Raw genomic sequence first — 23,756 nt, forward strand, 5'->3', positions numbered from 1 at the left:
GAGACTCGAGCATGTCACTCAAATACCCACGATACTAAATGCATACCAGAGCACCCGATGCAAACTCAAGTAGCGAGCACTTGCTCTCAACACTAGTCGCCATATCGTCATCTTTTTTTCTTACTTTTGAAAAAAATCCCAACCCCAGCCCTAGCCCCAGCACAACCCTAGCCCCAGCACAACCCTAGCCCCAGCACAACCCTAGCCCCAAACCCAGCCCTAACCCTAGCCCAATCCTAACTCAAGAGTTTATTTTTGACGCCGTTCCTTGTGCGGTATAAGTGATTAGACGACTTTATTCTTCGGGTCGGTGTGATTACAGCAATGCCAGAATCATATGGGGTTTTTATGACTGACAGCTGTCACACACTAAAAGACGCATTTTTTGTAAAATCTAGTTTTTGCATCGCCATATTTTGAGAGCTATAATTTTTCCAGATTTTGGCAGACAGTCATGTGACGGCTCGTTTTTTGCGGGATGACTTGACGTTGTTATTGGTGCCATTTTCAGGCACGTGACATTTTTTGATCGCTTTCTATTCCGATTTTTGGGAGGCAGAATAAACAAAAACCAACAATTCAGGAATTGTTTTTTTTTTTTTTTTTTTATTCTGTTCCGCGTGTGGTAAAATTGATGAGGCAGCTTTACTCTTCGGGTCAGTACGTTTACAGCGGTACCACATTTGTATCATTTTTCTATGTTTTGGCGCTTATACACAATAAAAGCTATTTTATAGAAAAAAATATTTTTTAGTATCGCTTTATTCTGAGAGCTATAACTTTTTTATTTTTCGGCTGATGGAGCTATATGGCGGCTTGTTTTTTGCGGGACGAGATGACGTTTTCAGCGGTATCATTTTTATTTATATGCGTCTTTTTGATCGCATGTTATTCCACTTTTTGTTTGGCGGTATGGTGATAAAGCATTGTTTTTTGCTTGGTTTTTTTTTTTTTTTTTTTACCGTGTTCACTGAAGGGGTTAACTAGTGGGACAGTTTTATAGGTCAGGTTGTTCCGGACGCGGCGATACCAAATATGTGTACTTTTATTGTTTTTTTTTTATTTTTTTTATAATAATATTTATTGATGGGTACATTATATTTTTATTTTTGGTGTATTATTTTTTTTATTTTTTTATAATATTTTTGCACATTTTTTTTTTTTTTTTTTCCACTTTCACACAGTTTATACACTTTATTACTTTGTCCCACTCTGGGACTTTCACTTTTTTTTTTCTGATCGCCTGCATGGCACAGGAATGGAGCACCATCCCTATGCCATGAAGGCTGTCAGAAGTGCACAGTGTGAAGATTGCTTGGAGATGCACTGCGCATGTCCAAGCAATCTTCCTGCTCTCTGGTGACCCGGATGTTGTCATGACGACATCGGGTCGTCATGGCAACACCCGGGAAGCCTTTGCAGACTGCGCTGGAAGCCGGAAGAGGAGGTGAGTATCGCCGATCACCTCCCCTTGCCCCCGCAATGCCGCGATCGACTTCGATCGACTTCGATCGCAGCATCGCGGGGGTTAATGTGCTGGGAGCGGTGCGTGACCGCTCCCTGCACATAGTACCGGGTGTCAGCTGTGACAATCAGCTGACACCCGGCGGCGATCGCGCCCGCACAGCCTGTGTGCGGGCGCGATCGCGATGACGTACTAATACGGGTCTGGCTCTTAAGTCCCAGGGCACAGACGCGTATTAGTACGTCAGATGTTATTAAGGGGTTAATGAGAAAAAAAATGAACTTTTTAGAATTTAGCAAATGGCTGCAATGAAACAAAAAGTGAAAAATGTAAAGGGGTCTGAATACTTTCCATACCCACTGTATATTAACAGATTGTTCAAATAAATAAATTTGTATCTTTTATTATCTCTGCTTCTGGGTTGTTTTATATAGGTAGTTAGTAGTGATTGGCGAGCACTAAAATGCTCGGGTGCTTATTGCTCGGGTCGAGCACATTGGAATACTCGGGTGCTCGACCCGAGCAACGAGCCCAATGTAAGTCTATGAGAAACTCAAGCATTTTTCAGGCGGCTCCCCCCGGCGGTCTGAAGAGGGCCTAAAAATTGCCCAAATCGATGGGAACAGTGCTCAAATGGCATGGGATCAGCATGGGGAAGACCCTTGGAAGCATTTCTGACTCCCAGGTCACTGCTGTCAACAATGTTGTCAGAGGTATTACGCCACTTTTACAGACTCACAATAAAACATACAAAAACTAAACCAAAATGGATTTTCCTGGGAAATCTGTTAAGGAACATCCTTTCCAGGGTAATGACTTGTATATAAGGCAAAATAAAAAAAATAAAAAAAAAATACTCCTCCACACCATAGGCTATGTTCACACGTAGCGTTTTTGATGCATTTTTGCACTTTTGCATTGCTTTCAACAGTGACAAATGCATTCACCGGGAAATGTCATTTTAACATTTTACAACCTTACCTGGCCATGTGGTGTGTGAGACATGATCAGACACATCCTGTTTCATTTATGAAGGAGGGACTCTGAAAGTCACAAAGCCTATATTTATAGGGACATAAGGCGGCCTTTACTATTCTTAGAGAGCCATCAGCCGGCTATGCTTTGTTGTTCCCATTAATAAAGAGTGCCCCTTGGGAGAGACGTACAGGGCGTCATGAAAAAATGTTCCCATTATTAGGAAGTGGGTCTCCCATAGCGTTGGCCTATGCAGTGAATGCAAGGGCTGCCAATAATTGGGAGGCACTCCAATGCCCCTTGGAAGAGACGTCGAGGGCCTCATGAAAAAATGTTCCCATTATTAGGAAGTGGGTCTCCCATAGCGTTGGCCTATGCAGTGAATGCAAGGGCTGCCAAAAATTGGAAGGCACTCCAATGCCCCTTGGAAGAGACGTAGAGGGCCTCATGAAAAAATGTTCCCATTATTAGGAAGTGGGTCTCCCATAGTGTTGGCCTATGCAGTGAATGCAAGGGCTGCCAAAAATTGGGAGGCACTCCAATGCCCCTTGGAAGAGACATGGAGGAGGGCCTCATAAAAAAATGTTCCCATTAGAAAGGATCTGGTCTCCTATACTTGTAATGCCCATGCACTAAGTGTATGGGCCGACAAACTTTTACCCCTGGGGGTATACATGAACATACTGTAAAAACATTTTTTTTACGGGCATCATAAATACCCTTTAAAAAAATTATGTGGGTGTTACATCACGGACCATGGTCACCCTGGTGCTATGGTGGTGGAGGATGTGAATGAGGAGAAGGAGGAGGACAAGAGCAAATAGCCAAAATCAGGAAAAGTATACCCATGTGTGGGTCTGAAAAGCTGCATGGGAATACACCTCCTAAAAAAAGACATTGTGTTATGGGTCCGGGTGGTGGAACCTCTGTGGTTCGGTGCAAGGAGGGACTAGAGGGGCGTGACTAAGTGCCTACTCAGCCTGACCCAGGTCACACGGCGGCTTAGTCAACTCCGTGAACCAGGAAGGGACCGGGCAGGTGAACCAGGTGCCACTCTGGGACCGACCTTGTGTGAGAGCAGGTGACTCCCACAGGTCAGATGACAGGAACTGACTTGTACAGCGGATGAGCACGGCAGGAAGGCAGATGGGTGGTCCGGGTAGATCAGCAGGCAGGTACGGCAGATAGTCAGACAGGTGCTCCGGGTAGGCAAGCAGGCGGGTGCGGCGGATAGCCAGACAGGTGCTCCAGGTAGGCAGGTTGGCGGGCACGGCAGGTTACTGGTCGGTGCTCTAGGCAGGCTGGCTGGTGTGCACGGCAGGTAACTGGCAGGTGCTCTAGGTAGGCTGGCTGGCGGGCACGGCAGGTAACTGGCAGGTGCTCCAGGTAGGCAGGCTGGCTGGTACGGCGGATAGCCAGACAGGTGCTCCAGGTAGGCAGGTTGCCGGGCACGGCAGGTTACTAGTCGGTGCTCTAGACAGGCTGGCTGGCGGGCACGGCAGGTAACTGGCAGGTGCTCCAGGTAGGTAGGCTGGTGGGCACGGCAGGTAACTGGCAGACTGGCGGGTAGAACTATTAGACAGACTGGCGGGCTGTACTGTACACAGACTGGCAGGCAGGACTGACTGGCAGCGGGACCTGAGGGCTGAAGCAAGTGTTAGCACACGGAACAGCAACCTTGCACAGGCACCTCCATTTTGGAGGAGGTACCTTATATAGGAGAAGTCCTCCAGCCATTGGCTGGGGACTCTTTAGGACGGCGCGGCCCCTTTAACCCTAGAACGCATGACCATAAAAATCTACTTTTGCACATACCTGAGGCCTTTTAGGCCCGTGTGCAAATAACATGGAATAACTCAAACAAAAATGACAAACAACTATATACCTGAGGAATACCTAGAGTTTCAAAATTCTAACTAAAGTAATCTTGCAGAAAATAGAAAACAATTAACAGGGCGGGCCTGCGAGGCCCCAGGTATGCGTTCTAGGGTTAAGAGGGAGGGAGCGCGTGCACGCCATAAGCACAGTGCCCGGGAGTGCCACAGCAGCAGGAGAGCAAGAAAACGCCGGACCAGGACCGCGGCGGTGAGGGGAACGGCGTCTCTGCCCAGCAGGAGGCAGAGACGCCGATGCTACACATTGGATTTGAGTTTATGTTACGCGGCTATCATTCGGTCGTGTTGAGAAGTCTGGCCCAATCCAGCCCTTGTTTATTTTTGTAAGAGTCAGCCTGTCAGCATTTTCTGTTGACAGGCGGATGCGCTTATCAGTTATAATTCCACCAGCGGCACTAAAAACACGCTCTGATAAAACGCTAGTTGCATGACAGGCCAGGACCTCCAAGGCGTGGAGAGCCAGTTCATTCCACGTATCCAGCTTGGATACCCAATAATTATAAGGCACAGAGGAATCATGGAGGACATTGGTACGGTCAGCAAGGTACTCCCTCAGCATCTTCCCAAACTTTGCACTCCTTGTGAGAGTACCCCGCGCCTCAGGGCCTGTGCGATGGGAGGGGCTGAGAGAATTCTCCCAGAACTTTGACAGTGTTCCCCTGCTTCTGCTGGATTGGAGTTGTGTCTCTCTCGCCTGTAGTCTTTGGTTGTCCAATGAACTGTGACCTCTGCCGCCAGCGTTTTCAGATGGAAATTTTTTAATAGTTCCGCAACAAGGGCCTTCTGGTACTGCCCCATTTTTGTAGACCTGTCCGCCTCAGGAATAAGAGATAGAAAGTTCTCCTTGTAGCGTGGGTCTAGAAGTGTCACCAACCAGTAATGACTGTACCACCGTCGCCTTCATGTGACCGTGGCTGCTCAAATATTTGGGCATCGCTACATGCGATCTCCTCTTGCCCTGCTTCAAGTGGACTGGGCGAGAGGCCCGAATCTAAAAATGGAAAAGTGAACAGCTCTTCGGAGTGTCCAAGTGTGGGATCAGTTATCTCCGGGCACTCAGCATGGTGGGAGGAAGGAGGATCAGGGTGAGGAATATGCAGTCCAGACTCACGGCTACTGAGACTTGACCGTGTGGAAGACAGGGTGGTGGTGGCAAAGTGACTGGAAGCATTATCCGCTATCCAACCAACAACCTTTTGACACTGCTCTGGGTTCAATAGTCGTGTGCTGTGTGTTATGATCTGCAACATAAACTAAGGAAAGAAAGGAGAAAGCCGTCCCTACAGTAAGACTAAGCTGAATCCCTACGATGTAGCGGGCAGCCTGTTCCTTGTGAACAGACCCGCCTTCGTCCTCGGCTAGTCTGAACGGAGACCTATAGAATAAGGGGAGGGGTCCCTAAAAGAACTAAGGACTGGGACAAAAATGGGACACCTCCTAACAGAAGTTGTTGCAGAGCAAAAGACAAACAGACAAAAAGTACTAGAGGTCCCAGAGGACCAAGCGAACTAGACAGAGATAGGCACCGAAGCACCTGGCTAGAGAGACAGGCAAAAAACACTGAAGTCCAGCAAAGCCAGAAGGGCGGAGCTGGAATATATAGGCAGCTGGTCACGTGACCGCAAAACACAAGATAGCAAAAACTAACAGGAGGGTTCTAACAGTACCCCCTCTTCTATGAGGATCCTCCGGATCCTCCAGGCCCAGGCCTATCAGGAAACCTCCTGTGGAAAGCTTTAACAAGCCTAGGAGCAGAGACATCATCCGTCCTTACCCAGGAGTTGTCTTCGGGACCGAAACCCTTCCAGGAGACAAGATACTGTAATTTCCCTCTATGCCATCTTGAATTCAAAATACGAGAAATTTCATATTCACCGTCTTCCACCACAGGAGGAACTGTGACACTGGCGTCCCTATTAGAAGCGTCAGCCTTTTTCAACAAGGAAACATGAAACACAGGATTAATCTTCCAGGAAGTAGGGACATCCAACCTGACAGCAGATGGGTTAACAACCTGAAGCACTTTAAATGGACCCACAAACTTAGGACCCAGTTTTTTAGAGGGAATACTCAACCACAGGTTCTTCGAGGACAACCAAACCATGTCACCCACAGTAAACAAAACCTCTTTACGTTTCCTGTCAAAATACTTCTTGGACTTCTTGTTAGCCTCTTGCAGGTTACAACGTACATTAGTCCAAACTCTCTCCAAATCACCAGAAAAATTCTCCTCCTCCTGCACCGCCGACCCCAATTTGGAAAATGAAACAAAAGACGGATGTCTCCCAGTACAACAAAAAAAGGAGAACACCCAGCAGAGGAGGATGTATGATTGTTAAGAGCAAATTCTGCGAGAGGCAGAAACTCAGACCACACCTCTTGATTGTCTGCCACAAAGCAACGCAAAAACTGTTCAACATCCTGGTTCTTTCTTTCAGTCTGTCCATTAGACTCAGGATGATAACCAGACGAAAATGACAAATGGACTCCCAACCTGTCACAAAAAGCACGCCAAAAGCGAGCCACAAACTGAGGTCCTCTATCAGAAACAATATCCGTGGGGACGCCATGGAGCTTGACAACCTCCTTAACAAACGCCTTAGCGAGTGTCTTGGCGCAGGGCAACTTAATGAATGGAACCAAATGACACATCTTACTAAAACGGTGCACGACCACCCAGATGACAGTAAAACCCTCAGACACAGGAAGATCAGTAATAAAATCCATAGTGAGATGCGTCCAAGGCGCACTAGGAACCTCCAGAGGGCAAAGCAACCCCGCAGCAGGAGTATGTGAAGCCTTTGACCTAGCACACACAGTACACTGACGCACCCACTTGATGACTTCCTTCTGCCATCCAGGCCACCGAAAACTGCAACTGATAAGTCTCTTCATCTCTGAAACTCCTGGATGACCTGCCAACCGAGACTCATGACACTCCACAAACAAATCTCTCCTAAAGGCTCTAGGCACAAACAACCTCCCATGGGGAGTGTTAGATGGAGCATCATCTTGAGCATTCAGAATCCCATTCTCCAAATCAGAGTCCAATGCCCCTACCACAACTCCTTTCTGCAAAATGCTCTCCTCCTCCTCGGCACCGACCGTAGGAGAAAAGCTGCGAGATAAAGCATCGGCTTTAACATTCTTAGTACCAGGGATATAGGTAACAGAAAAATTAAACCGAGAAAAAAAAGTGACCACCTAGCTTGACGGGCATTAAAGCGCTTGGCAGCATCCAGATAGATCAAATTCTTATGATCTGTGAAAACCTGAATAGGAAATCTAGCGCCTTCCAAAAAATGACGCCAGTGTTCAAACGCAAGTTTAATAGCCAGCAACTCCCGATTTCCAACATCATAATTCAGTTCGGTTTCTGAAATTTTTTTCGAAAAGAAGGCACAAGGATGTACTCCACCCTCATTCTCTTGAGACAAAACTGCTCCGACCCCCACTGATGAAGCATCGACCTCGACCAAAAAAGGCTTGGTCTCATCAGGCTGCATAAGGATAGGGGCAGAACTGAACCTCTCTTTGAGATACTCAAACGCTTCAATGGCCTCAGTAGTCCACTGGGCCGTATTCGCACCTTTCCTGGTGAGATCGGTTAGAGGTTTAACAATTACAGAAAAATTCTTAATGAATTTCCTGTAATAATTGTCAAAACCCAAAAATCTCTGTATAGATTTCAAACCAACAGGCCTAAGCCATTCCTGCACAGCCTGAACCTTCACAGGGTCCATCTCAAAGCCCTCGCTGGAGACAATGTAGCCCAAAAAACTAATTTTATGCACAGCGAACTCACATTTCTCCAGCTTAGCAAAGAGTGAATTATCACTCAATAACTGCAAAACTTCACGTACACTCTGCCAATGGGACTCTAGATCTGGTGAATAAATCAAAATGTCATCCAAATACACAACCACATTCTTACCAATCAAAGGTCTCACGATGTCATTAATAAGGTTCTGAAAAAATGCAGGTGCATTGGTAAGACAGAAAGGCATCACCAGATTCTCAAAATGACCTACCGGAGTGTTAAAAGCAGTTTTCCATTCATCACCCTCCTTCACACGTAACAAATTGTATGCCCCTCGGAGATCAATTTTTGAGAACCACTTGGCTCCCACTAACTGGTTAAACAAGTCAGGAATTAACGGCAATGGGTAGGAATTGCGTACAGTAATCTTATTAATTTCACAAAAATCCAGACATGGACGTAAACCGCCGTCCTTTTTTTTAACAAAGAAGATTCCGACTGCCACAGGCGACTTAGAAGGTCTAATGTGACCAGCAGCCAGGCTAGTCTCTATGTACTCCTCCAAGGCCTTTCTTTCAGGGATAGTCAGATTAAACAAGCGACTTTTGGGAAGAGTAGCACCCGGAACAAACTCAATGGCGCAATCATAATCCCTATGAGGAGGTAAAACTTGCGACTCCTCCTCTGAAAAAACCCTCCAAAAATCTTGAATAGGTACAGGTAATTCCCCTTTTTCCACAGCCGCAATGCGACCATTACAACATTTATAATAGCACTTCGGACTCCAAGACTTAATCACATTAGTACACCAGTCCAATAAAGGATTGTGCAGTTTTAACCAAGGCAATCCTAGAACTGGAGAGGGCAAATTATCCAAAACAACCAAGTCCAAAATTTCTTGGTGAACACCATTGATAGTGAGAGGAAATGCAGCAATCTTGTGAGTTATACATTTCAAAGGAGTGTTATCAATTGCAACCACAGAAATAGGAGATGACAAAGGTTTGGATTTCAATTTAAGTTTTTCCAAAAACCCTTTATCAATCACATTAAGTGTTCAACCACAATCCACAAATACCTGAAATTCAATCAAATCTCCCTGCAGAGCAGTACTCCCAGAAAGGAACACTCCCGCAGAGCGTAAACAAGTTATACGGGCGTAACTGACCTTTTTTTCTTTCTTTACTTAAACGACGCTCACAATACTTAATCAAATGATCAGCTTTACCACAATAAAGACACAAACCTTCGGCGAATCTCCGATCTCTTTCTTGAGAGCGGAGTGACATCGCCCCAACCTCCATTGGTTCTCCGCTGTCAGAGCAGATTTTCTGGAAACTAGGACCTGAAGTTACAGGAGTTTTTACATCATTGACCCTGGACCTTATTCTCCTGTCCACATGAACAGCTAGCTGCATAGCTTCCTGCAGAGTCTGAGGTGCAGGGAATGCAATTAGCAAATCCTTAACGCTTTCACTCAGACCAGCAAGAAATAAACATTTAAACGCCGAATCATTCCATTTAACTTCTGAGGCCCATCTCCTGAAGTGTGTGCAATAAATTTCAACATCATCTGACCCCTGATTCAAACGTCTAAGTTCTGATTCAGCAGATGAGATTCGATCAGGATCGTCATATAATAGCCCCATAGCAGAAAAAAATTCTTCAACAGAACTTAAACACGGATCATTAGGTTGGAGAGAAAAGGCCCACCCCTATGGTTCATTGCGCAAAAGTGACATAATAAAACCAATGCGCTGTGATTCATTCCCAGAGGACCTTGGTCTCAAACGAAAATATAACAAGCAATTTAAAGGAAAAAAAATCTTGCTGTTTACCATAAAATACATCAGGTATTCCTACCTTTGGTTCGACAAAATGCGCTCCAGGACAGCTACTCACATGATGCTGAAGCTCGGCTACCTCCAGAGACAATCCCTGCAGGCGTTGAGCCAAATCCTGGACGGAAACCATACTGATCCCCGAATTTCTTTCCTTTTAGTTTTTTTTGGGCTGGACTTACTGTTATGATCTGCAACATAAACTAAGGAAAGAAAGGGGAAAGCTGTCCCTACAGTAAGACTAAGCTGAATCCCTACGATGTAGCGGGCAGCCTGTTCCTTGTGAACAGACCCGCCTTCGTCCTCGGCTAGTCTGAACGGAGACCTATAGAATAAAGGGAGGGGTCCCTAAAAGAACTAAGGACTGGGACAAAAATGGGACACCTCCTAACAGAAGTTGTTGCAGAGCAAAAGACAAACAGACAAAAAGTACTAGAGGTCCCAGAGGACTAAGCGAACTAGACAGAGATAGGCACCTGGCTAGAGAGACAGGCAAAAACCACTGAAGTTCAGCAAAGCCAGAAGGGCGGAGCTGGAATATATAGGCAGCTGGTCACTTGACCGCAAAACACAAGATAGCAAAAACTAACAGAAGGGTTCTAACACTGTGGTCACCTAGGAATTGGGACAGGAAGGTCGGGCGAGAAGATGCGGGTGTTTGCTGTGGCACAATCTCAGCTCGCCCATGGCCTCGGCCTTGGCCTCTGCATGCACCATCACCATCACATCCAGTCCCTTGCCATGCGCCTTGCCCATTTTAAATGGAGGACAATATCTTCCACGCTCACTACAAATGGCTGAATTTGGAGCAAAGTTATATGTGATCCGTGTGACAGACAAACCACAGTTTTAAATGCCTGGCCTGTAGATAACCATTTTGAACAGCAAATCGGTGTCAAAAACTTCACTGACACACTGAAATTTTTTTTTAATGGAGGCCAGAAATGGCAGAATTTTCTGAAAAGATACATGTGATCCGTGTGACAGAGAAACCACAGTTTTAAATAGCTGGCCTGTAAGTAACTATTTTTAACAGCAAACCGGTGTCAATAACTACACTGACACACTGAAACAAAATTTTAATGGAGGCCAGAAATGGCAATATTTTCAGCACAATTATATGTGATCCATGTGACGGACAATCCACAGTTTTAAATAGCTGGCCTGTAGGTAACTATTTTTAACAGCGCCGACCTCGTGTCAATCAGTTCACTGACACAATGCAACAAAATTTAAATGGAGGCCAGAAATGGTAGTATTTTCAGCACAATTATATATGATCCGGGTGACGGACAAATCACAGTTTTAAATAGCTGGCCTGTAGGTAACTATTTTAACAGCAAACTGGTGTCAATAGCTTCACTGACAAACTGCAACAAAATTTTAATGGAGGCCAGAAATGGCAATATTTTCAGGGCAATTATATGTGATCCGTGTGACGGAGAAACCACAATTTTAAATTGCTGGCCTTTAGGCAACTATTTTTAACAGCAAACCAATGTCAATAACTTCACTGACACACTGAAACAAAATTTTAATGGAGGCCAGAAATGGCAATATTTTCAGCGCAATTATATGTGATCCGTGTGCTGGACAAACCTCAGTATTAAATAGCTGGCCGGTAGGTAATATTTTTAACAGCAAACCGGTGTCAATAACTTCACTGACACACTGAAACAAAATTTTAATGGAGGCCAGAAATGGCAATATTTTCAGCGCAATTATATGTGATCCGTGTGATGGACAATCCACAGTTTTAAATAGCTGGATTTTTAGCGCAGTAATATGTAAAGGACCTGGCTGTATTCTGCAGTGCCAACAAGCAAATGGCGCAGATAAACGGTGTTCTCTGGATTGCTTTTTAAGCAAATAATGAGGATTAAGATCCAAAAAAAATTATTCCTGGCCCCTGAGACCTGGGCCTATGTCTAGAAATGTCTAACAGCAGCAGCAGCAGACAGAACTGGAATGGAGCCTCTTGTGCTATATGCACTGCAGTCTGCTATATACCCTGCCTGCCTGCCTATATACACTGGCTGCCTGATATCTCTGCAGATGGATTAGTCCTCAGAAGGACTGTTTGTTGAGATGGATATGTGTAATATACTTCTGTTCTACCTACATTACCTAATAAACAAGCAAATCTCTCCCTAGCTCAGCAGCAGCTCTCCCTACACTGTCTGATTGCGGAGTAGACTGACGAGCACAGTAGCGCCAGGTCTGATATAGACCTGATGACGCTGTGGGGCCAGCCAATCGCTGTAATGCCACAACCAACATACCTGCGGCATTACAGTGACTGGCTGGCAATCCCTGCATGTTCATTGGCTCTGTAAAGAGCGCCAAACATGCAGGGAGGGGACACGAGCATCCCCCCGAGCATCTCGCAAGTACTCGGCGAGCTCTGAGCAACTCGAGTACTGAGATGCTCTGGCGAGTACCGAGTACTTGCGAGTATGCTCGCTCATCACTAGTAGTTAGCAACTACCTGCCTGTTAGTTCATAAGTCCAAAGGAAAAGAAAAAAAAATAGTTCCGGATTACCCCATTAAGTTGATCGTCTCGTGTGAGCGAATTCACCAACAACCTCATGTATATAGGAGCAGCCTGACTGCTGTTGGAGAAAGCAAGGATTGGGAATGATGGTTTTTAATGTGCTTATGTATTTGTTCCCTCAAATACAAATAGAGTCAACTATTTAGCGTGCAATAAATGACCATCTAAAAAGAATGACAATCATATTTGTCTTTCATGTTCAGTGACTGTTGATCGTTCCATTATACAAATATGTGTAAACAGAACCTGTCAGGCGATTCATGATGCCCAAACCACAGACTGCATGAACCACAGCCTGGCAGCATGATTGCAGCCAGGTATATATTTCTCTAAAATACTCTGCCATTTCAGAGAAAATATGCTTTAAAGGTCTGGCTAGGGACTATAGCTAATGATGAGACTAGTCCAGCTATGCTACTGGCCGGCTCTTCCAAGCGCCATGGGAGGTGACTTACACTTTTTTCTCTATGTACATGTGAGGGAGAAAGCTGTCCATCACGTGGTGCAACGCTGGAAAGAGCGACATCTGGGTGGTGCCGGATAAGTCAGCTCTCCGGCTATGGTTGGTTTCATTGAAATACAGTATATATTTGACTGCATTTGTGCAGCTAGGTTGTGTTTCATACTCACTTATATAAATTGGAAATTCTGAGTAAATATATTTAACAATAGGTATTTACCTGACTCCAATTACCGGTAAATTCAGGATCTTTGCCATCTTTAAGAGATTTTCACACTTTTGTAATGGGGCACCAAATTTCTTACTAAGGAAAGTATGTGACCCAGTGTCATTAGCGACAATTCGGAGGATCATCCTGCATTGGAGGGATGGTAGGAAAATAATCAGGAAAAATAAAATAAATCAATACCTTTATAATCTTTATATGCTCAAGATCATTATATTTTCTGCTATACTAGAAACTGTATGATAATGGAAGTGACGCGCCCCCTGAGCCGTGTGTGCATGTGCGTGGGATACCCGGAGCCGGGTCTCTGGGGGTTGTAGTCTCCGTGGCGGCGACCCGGTCCCGTGGCTCAGGGTGGTCAAACCAGTGGCAGTCTTTATAGGGTTTTTGTGGTTTAATGCCCGACTACGCCACCCGTGGATTGCGGTCAGGGTGTACCGCCGCTGCGAGGCAGTCCACTGAGGCCGGTGTGGTGTGCGCAGCTAAAGATGGGATAACTCCCCACGGGAAGAGTATTGCCTCAGGGCAGGGAATGTGGATGATGGGAGTGACGGTGCGCGGGCGTCCCAGTACTAGTAGTGCTGTATGCGGTGAGAAAGCAGGAACGACTCAGAGTCTTTGCAGTGCAGTTCAGGGTCTTTACTGATGATATTAAGGCAGACCCTCCCGGGAGTACTGGCTAGCATAAGGGGCCTGGTCAGTCTGTGAACAAACAGAAGTTCCCCTGGCCAGGTGGAGTTGTAGGCCTCCCCGTCTATCTGCACTCTTCCTGGCTACCTTACTGTAAGCGAGTGGAAGTAGCCCACGTCCCTGAGTATACCGTGTGGTGCTCACCCGTATGGCTGGTGACTTGGGGCCTTCTGATAGCCTCCGCTCCTCGATGGCGGTGCTGGTCCCTTCCTTGTGACTGAGTCTCCGTGCTTCTATGGCCAGAGGACCTGGAATCCCCTGCCGGCTGGGTTCTGCTGCTGGACTTAGAGGTTCCCACAGCCTCGGACTCCGTTGTCCGGTCGTAGTCTCTTCAGCCAGGACGAGCAATATCTGCTTCCAGTCCCTGGCACTCAGCTCCTGCTCCTACAGAGCTCCTGCTGTTTCTTGCCCTGTGTCTGGAACTTCACTCCAGGCTCTGACTCACTAACCCCGCCCCAGAGCCAGTTTATATAGGGCAGATTCCTCCCCTCCCAGGTCTGGGCAGGAGGTGTTGCATGCTTAAGGGCTCCTGACCAGGAAACCTCCCACTTGCTCTCAGACGTAATATTTCTATTACTGTGGTAACCAGACCTCTGGGGTGCCACAGAAGCAACTGACCCTTCTAAGTAAAAATGAATGAGTTGCCTCAGCCACACTGCTCTTCATAAACATCAGTAGTCATAGATTTTTTACAGACTTTAGAAGAAAAGCTTGAGGTAATTTATAAAATTCATACAGTCACACCTAATGCAAACTCCTCTGTTGTGCTGCCAACTGTACCATATGTACCGGTAAGTGAATGTACCAAAGAGGCAGTCATCTCACCCTCGAAACATGGACCACACGGCAGGCAGTGGAGCCAATGGAATAGGAAGAGAAACAATGCCAGTGTCCAAAATGGAATAAAATCAATGATGTTTATTAAAATCTTCTGAAATTCTGAAATAAGCCATATCAAATATTAAGGAATAAAAGAGAACCATCCGATTACACATTTTGTGCCATTGTGGTCCTTATTTGTATCATGAGTGGTTAGGCATTCAACACTTATATACAAAAAGGTCTAATTCACCACACCTGAAACCAAATGTTTAACCCTTGAACAGACAGGTACAAAAAATAACATTTAAAAGCAAGCATATACAGCTGTGCTCAAAAGTTTACATACCCCGGCAGAATTTTTCCTTTCTTGGCCTTGTTTCAGAGAATATGAATGATAACAAAAAAAAACTTTTTCTCCACTCATGGTTATTGGTTGGGTGAAGCCATTTATTGTCAAACTACTGTGTTCTCTAAACATCCAAATGACTTTGATCAAAAGTTCACATACCCTGGTGATTTTGGCCTGATAACATGCACAGAATTTGACACAAATGGGTTTGAATGGCTACTAAAGGTAACATCTCACATGTGACCTGTTTGCTTGTAATCAGTGTGTGTGCATAAAAGCTGAGTAAGTTTCTGGGATCCAGACAGACTCCTGCATCTTTCATCCAGCCACTGACGTTTCTGGATTGTGAGTCATGGGGAAAGCAAAAGAATTGTCAACGGATCTACGGGAAAAGGTAGTTGAACTGTATAACACAGGAAAGGGATACAAAAAAACATCCAAGGAATTGATAATGTCAGTCAGCAGTGTTCAACTGTGATTAACAAATGGAAAATCAGGGGCTCTGTAAAAAACAAACAACGGTCAGGTAGACCAACAAAAATTTCGCCCACAACTGCTAGGAAAATTGTTCGAGATGCAAAGAAAAACCCACAAATAACATCAGCTGAAATTCAGGACTTTCTGAAAACTAGCAGTGCGGCTGTTTCAAGATGCACAATAAGGAGGCCCTTGAAGAAAAATGGGCTGCATGGTCAAGTCGCCAAAAGAAAGCCATTACTACACAAATGCCACAAAGTATCTCACCTACAATTTGCCAAACAGCACAGAGACAAGCCTCAAAACTTGTGGAACAAGGTAATTTGGAGTAATGAGACCAAAATTGAACTTTTTGGCCACAACCATAAACGTTACATTTGGAGAGAGGTCAACAAGACCTATGATGAAAGGAACACCATTCCTACAGTAAAGCACAGAGGTGGATCGCTGATGTTTTGGGGTTGTGTGATCTACAAAGGCACAGGAAACTTGGTAAACATTGAAGGAAAGATGAATGCAGCATGTTATCAGCTAATACTGGAGGCAAATTTGCACTCATCAGCCTGGAAGCTACGCATGGGACGTACTTGGACGTTCCAACATGACAACAATCCAAAACACAAGGCCAAGTTGACCGGTCATTGGCTACAGCAGAACAAAGTAAAGGTTCTGGAGGGGCCATCTCAGTCTCCTGACCTCAATATCATTGAGCCACTCTGGGGAGAGCTCAAGCGCACAGTTCATGCTAGAAAGCCAAGGAATTTACAGGAACTGGAGGCTTTTTACCAAGAAGAATGGGCAGCTTTACCATTTGAGAAAATAAAGAACCTCATCCACAACTGCCATAAAAGACTTCAAGCTGTCATTGATGTTAGAGAAGGCAATACACGGTATTAAGAACTGGGGTGTGTGAACTTTTGATCAGGGTCATTTGGATGTTTTTGGTTGTCATTATGATTTAAAAAGAGAAAACACAATAAATGGATTCACCCAACCAATAACAATGAGTGGAGAAAAAGTTTTTTGTTATCATTGATATTCTTTGAAACAAGGCCAAGAAAGGAAAAATTATGCAGGGGGGTGTAAACTTTTGAGCACAACTGTAAATAATGCATATGATGATACATAATAATGCAAATGACCATAAAGAGGAAAAGATGATCTAGCAATTGTTGTCCTCAAATGTTTTTTGGACATTTACATTAATTACACATGTGATTGAAAGGGTAATCTATGTAGCGCTGTTCATTATTTACTTAAACCGCACCTGTCAGCAGGATCGTGCTCAGTAAACTACATAAACTGTCAGGTGGGCGACATGATAAATACAAAACCCATTTTTCTATAAATAAAATCACAATAACACAGATATGAATCAATAATGGCTGTGATGTTTATTTTGGGTAACTTTATTAAATAAATAGAATATTAATAACCAACAAACAAATAACTTACCAATAAATATTCCAAATCCACCCAGCAATCACTGGGCGATTTAAAAAATTAAAAAACTATATAATAAAAAGGGGAGGGAGGGCGGGATCTTCGTGTCTTCTGACAGCTGGAATGCCGCACAACTGGCGAACAGTTGTCTTTTATATCCTAAATTCCTTCCCGCATTTTTCCTGACAGCCAATCAAATAACAGGAAAAATGACCGCCAAAAAAACAGTTCATACCAGAATAATCTGCTCGTGGCTCCCACAGCTGACATGTTCAAACAGTTAATCCTTTCTTAACCTAAAGAAAAAAGGGGTAAAATACCAAACAATGGAAGGGTCTGTATTATCATGAAACCCCCCTTTTATTTGCCTACGGGAGGGAACTTACATTACACTGATTAAAATGATAGCTTGGTTGATGAAATCCGTCCTGTGGTTCTTGTGTAATCTTTACTTTCAGTTTGGAGATAATGATATGCTCGTGCTCTGGGGGTCCTGTGGAGTGGGCTCTATCTTGTGCTCTGCTTACATATTCATCTGTATGCTCTAATGACAGCTCATTGATTGTTCACTAACCTGCCTCCTATTTTACCTAGCCTCGCACTACTAGATGCATTATTAAAATAGGAGGCAGGTCAGTGAAGGCACAGGAACCTGTCATAAGAGCATACAGATGAATAAATAAGCAGAGCACCAGATAGAGCCCACCCACAGGCCACCCCGGAGCACGAGCATATCATTATCTCCAAACTGAAAGTAAAGATTACACAAGAACCACAGGACAGATTTCATGAACCAAGGTATCATATTTGTGTAATGTTGCCTACCTGACAGTGTATATAAATTACTTAGCACAATCCTGCTGACAGGTGCGCTTTAAACATAATTTTTTTATGTTTGATAATACATTTTTTTACAAACTACAAGAGCCAAATTTTCATCATCGGTAGCTTTTATTTTCATTACTTGGTGACAGGGCCAGGGCTAGGTATTTGTGGTGTTCTGGGCAGATGAAGCCATTGGTGCCCCTTTACCCCAATGAACCCTCAGCCCCCAAGTAAAGGAATGAGTTGGAGACTAAGGTAACAGGTCCCTTAGTGCCCCCCTCCTACCTTCCGAAGGATCATGTAACAAGCTTTGACAACCACTTCCACTAGAATTGTTACCTTTTTCACCATAAAATGGCTACAAAATTAAAAAATAAAGTGGAGTCATTCATCTATTTCCACATTGGGCCAGCTACAGAAAATTTTGTGTTGGTGGGTGTGTGCGATATTGTTCCTGGATCTGCTGCTTCCATTGTTCCATTACACTTAGTGCAGTCCCGCTCCCGATCACCGTTTCATTCAATAAGCCAGACCAGTCCTTAAAGGGGTTTTCCCACAAACAAAAGTTCATTTTAAAAATTGTCTGTGTCTGACCATGTATGGAACATACCACATCTTCCACACACTACACCGGCTCCATTCTCAGAGTTACAGTCTGCACTTTGTTCCCAGCAGCAGGTACCGCAGGGGGCATGGGGAGATGTTTGAATTGCCTGTATTTTCTTAGGGGTTAGGTCATATTGGTGCACGTGTAACGCTATGATCTTGATACCCGGAGTCATTAGCAAAGACAGTCCCAAGGGCCGTTCGTTGAGTAAGAGTATGTGCGCACGATCAGTATTTTGTGCAGAAATTTCTGCATCTCTTGGCAGCAAAAACTCTGCGGAATTCTGCACCGTTTTTGATGCATTTTTTTGTGCATTTTTACCATGTGTTTTTGCCAATGCAAAACCAAAACGCAGGCAAAAACACACAAAGAATTGACATGCTGCAGATTTAAACGCACATGAAATTCTGTCAGGAAAATTCCTGATCATGTGCACAGATCTTCAAAATTCTCATAGGCAATACTGGCATAAGGATTAACATGCGTTTTTGGGGCCAATTCTGCGTGGAAATAAACGCATAAAAAAACGCACCGTGTGCGCATAGCCTATGCTCCCTGTTTCTAGTACTCACAGTAGGACGCTATCTTTTCCTCCTCTTCCGCTGGACAGTACTTTTCCCAGACTTCTAAGCCTTTTTCTCCTCGCTGCAGGGGTCCCCACTTGCCTGTGATGTCCTGCCGCTTCTGTAGCTGGCTACTTTCCATGCGGAGCCTTGTAGTTGTACAACTGATGAACCTGTTCTCCTTCTGTCACCTCTTCTCCAGCACACAGGCTATTCCACACTCTGCTACTTCAACACTAAGTACTTCCTATATCCCTATAGCCTTTCCACTGGTTCCCCCTGTAGGGCTGCCCACCTCCTCTCGCTAGGGATGACCTTAAGGTTAACCCTCCAGGAACCTGACACACACACCAACCATAAGGATAAAATACACTGTTTATATAACATATGCAAACAATGTAATCACACAACATTTAGGCCGGGGTCCCACTATAGCCTCGGATGCAGTATGCTAATGACATTCGGCTCCTGATTTGCTGTGAGCGGGAGCCGAATGTCAGTGCTCTGTGCTCCGATCCTCTCGCACAGAGAGGATCGCAGCACAGCTACGGAGGAGATGGAAAAAGTAATTTCTCCATCTCCTCTGTTGCTGGCATCGGCGGGAATCGCACTGCACTCGGGTGTTATCCGAGTGCTGTGCGATGTTTCACACGCACCCATAGGCCTGGACGACCGAGGAAAATTTCAGTGACAGCTGCTCATAGGATTGCTAGAGAGGCAAATCAGAACCCCTGCTTGACTGCAAAAGACCTTCAGAAAGATTTAGCAGACTCTGTTGTTACATTGTTCTACAGTTCAGAGACACCTGCACAAATATGGCCTTCATGGGAGAGTCATCAGAAAAAAACATCTCCTGCATCCTCACCATAAAATTCAGCATCAGAAGTATACAAAAGAACAACTAAACAAGCCTGATGTATTTTGGAAACAAATCCTGTTGACTGATGAGCTTAAAATAGAACTCTGTGACCACAATGATCAAAGGTATATGTGGAGCAAAAAGGCACAGAATTTCAGGAAAAGGACATCTCGCCAACCATTAAGCATGGGGGTGGATCAATCATGCATGGGGTTGTGTTTCAGCCAATGGCACAGGGGACATTTCAAGGGTAGAGGGAAGAATGGATTCAATGAAATTTGAACAAATTCTTGATGAAAAGATAACGCCATCTGTAAAAAAGCTGAAGTTGAAAAGAGAATGGTTTCTACAAATGGATAATGATTAGTGGTGCTTGAATGTGCTCGGATGAGGGGTTACCAAGAATGCTTGGGTGCTAACCGAGTATCTTCACGTGCTCGCAAAATAGGTTTGCGTTGGCGCCGCTGCATGATTTGCCTGACAAACAGGTAATTCCTGCATGTGTTGCAGCTGTCTAACAGCTGCGAGATATGCAGCCGCGGGAACGCAAACCTATTATGCGAGTACACCGAAGATACTCGGTTAGCATCCGAGCGTGCTCAGATAACTCCTTATACAAGCACGTTTGCGCATCACTAATAATGATCAAAATCCACAATAGACTACCTCAAAAGGCTCAAGCTGATGGTTTTGCAATGGCCCTCACAGTCCCCTGTGGCTACACCTCAAAATATCAGGGCATGCAAGACGACACAAGAATCTCACAGAACTGGAAGAATTTTCCAAGAAAGAACGGATGAAAATCTCTCAAACAAGAATGGCATTGAAAGAATGTATCCCTGATCACAGCATCATGGACATGAAATTACTGGTGTTAAAAGGTAACTTCAAATCTCAGAGAGACAGGAGAGTCAGGGAGAACGAACTAATGACATAGATAATGCATGGATTTATGTCTTTCTATATCAACTAGGGATTGTGCTCCTCAGGCCTTGTGGGGGCATCACAATCATGGACCAGACTTCAATCACAGGATAATAAAACTTTCACACTCCTTATCTATGAACTATTCCAATATTTACTGCCACAACTGTTTATCCCTCTCCCATATTGATAGTTCTGCTTCACATTATTTCTGTGTCTTGATGTGTATAAATATTTGATTCTTCAGATTTTGTGTTATACTATGCCTGATGAAGAGACCTGAGGAGTCTCGAAAGCTTGCAATTTCTTACCATCTTTTCAGTTAGCCATATCTACTGGCTAACACAGTACAAAGATATATACCTTTAGTGTATCATTAGAAAATGGAAGAAATACAAGATGACTGTCAATCTTCCTCAGTCTGGGGCTCCATGCAAGATCTCGCCTCGTGGGTTAAGGATGATTCTGAGAAAGGTCAGGAATCAGCCCAGAATTACACGAGAGGACCTGGTCAATAACCCGAAGAGAGCTGGGACCACAGTCTCAAACGTTATCGTTAGTAACACACTTAATTATATGTACCAAATGTTCAACTGGGGATCTGTATGTAGGGGAGACAGGGCAAAAACTTAGAACTAGGATGTATTTTCATTGCCACACAATAAAAGAAAAAAGAATAGATGTACCTGTGGCCAAAAAAATTTGTATCCCTGATCACAGCATCATGGACATGAAATTACTGGTATTAAAAGGTAACTTCAGATCTCAGAGAGACAGGAGAGTCTGGGAATACAAACTAATGACAACCTTTACACACTCAGTGCAGGAATGAATGTGTCGCATAGATTTATGTCTTTCTATATCAACTAAGGAATGTGCTCCTCAGACTTTGTAGGGATATCACAACCATGGATCAGACTTCAATGACAGGACAATAAAACTTTGACACTCCTTATCTATGAACTGTTCCAATATTTATGGTCACAAATGTTTATCCCTCTCCCATAATGATAGTTCTGCTTCACGTCACTTGTCTCATCTATTGCATTATTTCTCTGTCTTGTTGTATATAAATACGTGACTTCAGATTTTGTGTTATACTATGCCTTATGAAGAGACATGAGGAGTCTCGAAAGCTTGCAATTTGTTACCATCTTTTCAGTTAGCCATTAAAAGGTATCAATCACTGAGGACTCTCAAATCTAAATATTTTTCTGTCTACTGGCTAATACGGTACAAAGATATGTACTTTTCCTGTATCATTATTAGAAAATGGAAGAAACACAAGATGACTGTCAATCTTCCTAGGTCTGGGGCTCCATGCAAGAGCTCGCCTCGTGGGGTAAGGATGATTCTGAGAAAGGTCAGGAATCAGCCCAGAATTACAAGGGAGGACCTGGTCAATGACCTAAAGAGAGCTGGGACCACAGTCTCAAACATTACCATTAGTAACACACTTTCCATTATGGATTAAAATCCTGCAGGGCACACAAGGTCCCCCTGCTCACGCCACTACATGTCCAGGCCTGTTTGAAGTTCGTCAGTGTCAATCTGGATGATCCAGATGAGGCATGGGAGATGGTCATGTGGTCAGATGAGACCAAAATAGAACTTTTTAATAACTCCACTCACTGTGTTTGGAGGAAGAGGAAGGATGAGTACAACCCCAGGAACACCATCCCAACCATGAAGCATGGAGGGGGAATCATCATACTTTAGTGGTACTTTTCTGCAAAGGGGACAGGACGACTGCACCATATTCAAGGGAGGATGTATGGGGTTATGTATCATGAGATTTTTGCCAACAACCTCCTTTCCTCAGTAAGAGCATTGAAGATGGGTGGTGGCTGGGTCTTCAAGCATGACAATGAACCAAAACACACAGCCAGGGCAGCTAAGGAGTGGCTCCGTAAGAAGCATTTCAAGGTCCTGGAGTGGGCTAGCCAGTCTCCAGACCTGAACCCAATAGAAAATCTTTGGAGGGAGCTGAAACTCAATGTTGCCTAGAGACAGCCCCGAAACCTGAAAGATCTGGAGAAGATCTATATGGAGGAGTGGGCCAAAATCCCTGCTGCAGTGTGTGCAAACTTGGTCAAGAACTACAGGAAAGGTCTGACCTCTGTAATTGCAAACAAAGGTTTCTGAATCAAATATTAAGTTCTGTTTTTCTATTGCATGAAATATTTATTTAATGCAATAAAATGCAAATTAGGTATGCAAAAATCATACAATGTAATTTTCTGGATTTTTTTTAAGATTCTGTCCCTCACAGTTGAAGTGTACCTACGATAAAAATTAAAGACCTCTCCATTCTTTGTAAGTGGGAAAACTTGCAAAACAGGCAGTGTATCAAATACGTATTTTCCCCACTGTACAGAATAATGTTACCCACAGTCTCCCATATAATATGGTGTCCCCCGCAGCCCCTCTTGTGATGTCCAACATAGCCTCTCATATATAGTATGATGTCCACCACAGCCCTTCATATACAGTATGATGTCCCCCACAGTCTCCCATATAATATAGTGTCCCCCACAGCCTCTCTTGTGATGTCCCCACAGCCCCTCTTGTAATGTCCCCTACAGCCCCTCATAGTGTTCCCAGAGAGAGCCCCTTGTAATATACCCACAGAGAGCCCCTTGTAATGTCCCTGCAGCCACCCCCACTTAAGATAGCCCCCATTTATTGGCGAAGTAAAAGAAGAAAAATAAAAAAAAGCTTATAGTCATCAAATCCAGGTTCCCCATCCAGTGCAGCATCCGTCTCCTCCTGTGATGGTTACAGCAGTGGGAGCTGGACAGCGCGATGCACTGATGTAATTGCACTGCCATCTCCAACAGGGTGCAGGCCGTAAGTAGCCTGCGTTCTGATGGAGTTTCTGGCAGAGCAGAGAGATGATTATAGTTCCTTTGCTCCTGTGCCGGGCGGCGCTCACATCTATTGTATTCACGTCTGACAGACGTGAATGCAAATGAGTGCAAGAAAGGAAGAACCGTTAAGGTGTAGGCGGAAAGAGGGAT

General features: G+C 44.4%; 1 protein-coding gene across 3 annotated transcripts in view; it reads right to left on the reverse strand.

Annotated features, from left to right (window-relative positions):
• Positions 1 to 23,756, reverse strand: part of LOC141273817 (ornithine decarboxylase-like) — a 326,868-nt gene that overhangs the window by 217,845 nt on the left and 85,267 nt on the right. For all 3 annotated transcript variants that reach the window (XM_073686196.1, XM_073686197.1, XM_073686194.1), the window contains one exon: positions 13,172 to 13,306. In XM_073686196.1, the coding sequence (XP_073542297.1) occupies positions 13,172 to 13,306 (135 nt within the window). The remainder of the gene's footprint in view (positions 1 to 13,171; positions 13,307 to 23,756) is intronic.

Source organism: Phyllobates terribilis, unplaced genomic scaffold, assembly GCF_046119375.1.
Source record: "Phyllobates terribilis strain yellow unplaced genomic scaffold, ASM4611937v1 Scaffold_5__5_contigs__length_657084704, whole genome shotgun sequence".
Lineage (NCBI taxonomy): Eukaryota > Metazoa > Chordata > Amphibia > Anura > Dendrobatidae > Phyllobates > Phyllobates terribilis.